Here is a 2500-nt window from a genome sequence, read left to right as displayed (position 1 = left end):
GTGGTGGGCTCAGGCTGTTGCTCCTCGTAGTGGGGTGGTGACTCGCTGGGCACTAGATTATATTCGCTGCGTATTTGCTGCCTTAGGGACCGTCAGCAAATTTTCCTCACAGTACAAAACAAAGTCCAATAATTCAAATTAATGTTTACAGTAAATAATAGTAGAGGGCAAAATTACTACATATATATTGCCAATAATTCGCCTTACTAGACTGACTTACTATAGGAGAAATCCATTTTGGGGTCTTACCGATTTTTTTGTTTTTGTTTTAAATAATTGTGAACAGTGCATACAGTAAGAGAGATACTTAAGGCAAAATTTCACATGAAGTAAGACAGTCTTACTAGAAACAAACTACAACCTTTGGAACATGAAAAAACAAAAAAAACCTTTTGGTAAATAACTGTAGTGGCCAGTGGCCAGGGCAGATGAGCTTATATATATATATATGCTTTGGCCTTCATCAAGAGCCGCCTGCATCACCTGCTGGTGAGCGACTGACAGCAGCTGGAGATCGTGCATCGGTGCTCTACTGCTATTCCTGGTGGTCCCAGATGTGAAATGCCTAATTTGAACCACTGAATCTGTGGAAACTAATTTGTAAAGTGAAATAAAATGGACCGAAATTTGCCTCGCGAATATTATACATCATATTTTTTAAACAGATTGAATATTTTGGAAGTGTATTGTGGAAGGTGCATATGAATTATTGAATTTTTAATTGTAAAAATGTGTGTGAAATCTTTCAAATTAAAATATTCACAGCTTAAATAACCAACTATTTTACATTTCAGGACCTAAAAATGCAAGCCCTGGAAATACAAGGTGTTAAAATGCAAGCACTCTTAATGCAGTGCAATTTTTTTTTTCAGTTATGGCTATTCAACATGCTTTTTTTTGTTTCAAAGACATTTGTCATTCATTTTCTTCCATGATGGTGTTTAGTGTTTGTATGAATGACATTGTGCACCTTCTTTATTTATTAGTATTTTCTTTCTCAGCTTGTCTAAAAGCTGCTTGAGATGCATTTTGGTCCATCATGTGACTTTCTCATCACCATCTGCTTTTGGTGGTTATCAGTTTATTACAAAGGATCTAAACAGATTTCAGTATTTTAATAGGTTGGTATATTAACATTATATCAGTTAATAAAAAACAGTTTTTAAATGTAAATTTAAGTTACATTTGTAAAAACTAAAATGTAAAAACAGTTTTTTTTTCAGTGCACCGTTCAGTTTGATTTTGAGCTTGATGTTGAGGATATAATAGTCTCACAATCCAGTATGCAGTGTCTTCAAGAAAACCAATAACTACTCCAAAAGCTCCTCCAACAAGAGGAACATAGTCACCCCAGTCACGAGCTCGCTTTGATCTGTATGGTAATTTTGCTTCAGCTTCTTTTAAAGCTCTTGCCACTTCTGTCTCTAGTTTTGTACGATTTTCACGTTCTGCTTGTTGTCTTGTTTCATGTTGAATTATTTCCTGTAGTTTTTGTTTTTCTGTCTCATGTTTTTCTTCCAGGTGATTTATGAATTTCTGCTGATGTTCTTCTAAAGCTTTCTGTCGTCTTTTATTCTCCTCTTCAGATAGTTTCTGCTGCTCCTCCAGTTTTCTCTGCAGCTCTTTTCGTACATTCTCATCTGTTTCTTTCTTGATCTCTTCTTCTCTCTTTTTGAAATATTCTTCTCTCCTTCTCAGTTCATTCTGCATTTCTTGTCTTACTCTTTCATTTTCTTTCTTCATTTGTTCTATTTCATCTTCATATGTGGCTTTCAGCTCTTCTTCTTTTCTCTTGATCTCTTCTTCTTTCTCTTTCATGATTCTCTCTTGTTCCTCTTTGATGTTCTTCTCCACCTGCTGGAACATCTCATTGGTGTAGAAACTCCCTCCATTTTCGGTCAGCAAACAGTCAATTTTCTCCAGCAGCTCAGAAACTTGCGTCTGATCTTCAGTCTCATTGTTATTGAACACATGGTATCTATTACCAAACTGTTGGGTGATGTTCTTTAAACTAGCATCATTTTCAATAAAATCTTCAATTCTTCTTTCTCTAAGTTCATCTCCTCTAGTGAAAAGCACCATGGTGTACACTGTGGATTTCTCTCCAAACATCTCCTGGATCATCTTCACAGCATCTTTTTCCTCTTGAGTAAATCGTCCCAGTTGAATCACCAGCAGAAACACATGTGGTCCAGGAGCCGCCATTGTTTCCTGTTGCACTCTTTCCAACACCAATCTTTCCCAGCAGCACAATTCGTAGATTATCATGTGTTACACCTGCTAACAGCAAATGCAAAACAGTTATGACAATAAAAATCTTAAGAAACCCCAAACTAATCTAATAAATCTATCATTGTATACTACAGTGATAGTTGGCTCTTTGATGAGTTGCTTTGCTCCTCTTTTGTAAGTCATTTTGGATAAAAGCTTTTGCTAAATGCATATATATAAATGTTACAACCACTGTAGTGATGTACTCCATTGTAGATATTTGTCTTTT

At 35.8% G+C, this 2500-nt stretch overlaps 1 protein-coding gene across 3 annotated transcripts in view; it reads right to left on the bottom strand.

Annotated features, from left to right (window-relative positions):
• Positions 1 to 76: 76 nt before the first annotated feature.
• LOC127159483 (GTPase IMAP family member 4-like) overlaps positions 77 to 2500 on the bottom strand; it is a 5492-nt gene continuing 3068 nt past the window's right edge. For 2 of the 3 annotated variants that reach the window (XM_051102291.1, XM_051102292.1), the window contains one exon: positions 77 to 2280. In XM_051102291.1, coding sequence (XP_050958248.1) covers positions 1195 to 2268 — 1074 coding nt within the window. In that variant the 5' untranslated portion in view covers positions 2269 to 2280 and the 3' untranslated portion in view covers positions 77 to 1194. The remainder of the gene's footprint in view (positions 2281 to 2500) is intronic. The other variant, XM_051102293.1, reaches the window with a different exon arrangement.

This window comes from Labeo rohita, unplaced genomic scaffold (assembly GCF_022985175.1).
Source record: "Labeo rohita strain BAU-BD-2019 unplaced genomic scaffold, IGBB_LRoh.1.0 scaffold_220, whole genome shotgun sequence".
Lineage (NCBI taxonomy): Eukaryota > Metazoa > Chordata > Actinopteri > Cypriniformes > Cyprinidae > Labeo > Labeo rohita.
The sequence above is the reverse complement of the archived record's forward strand: the minus strand, read 5'-3'. Positions and strand labels throughout refer to the sequence as shown.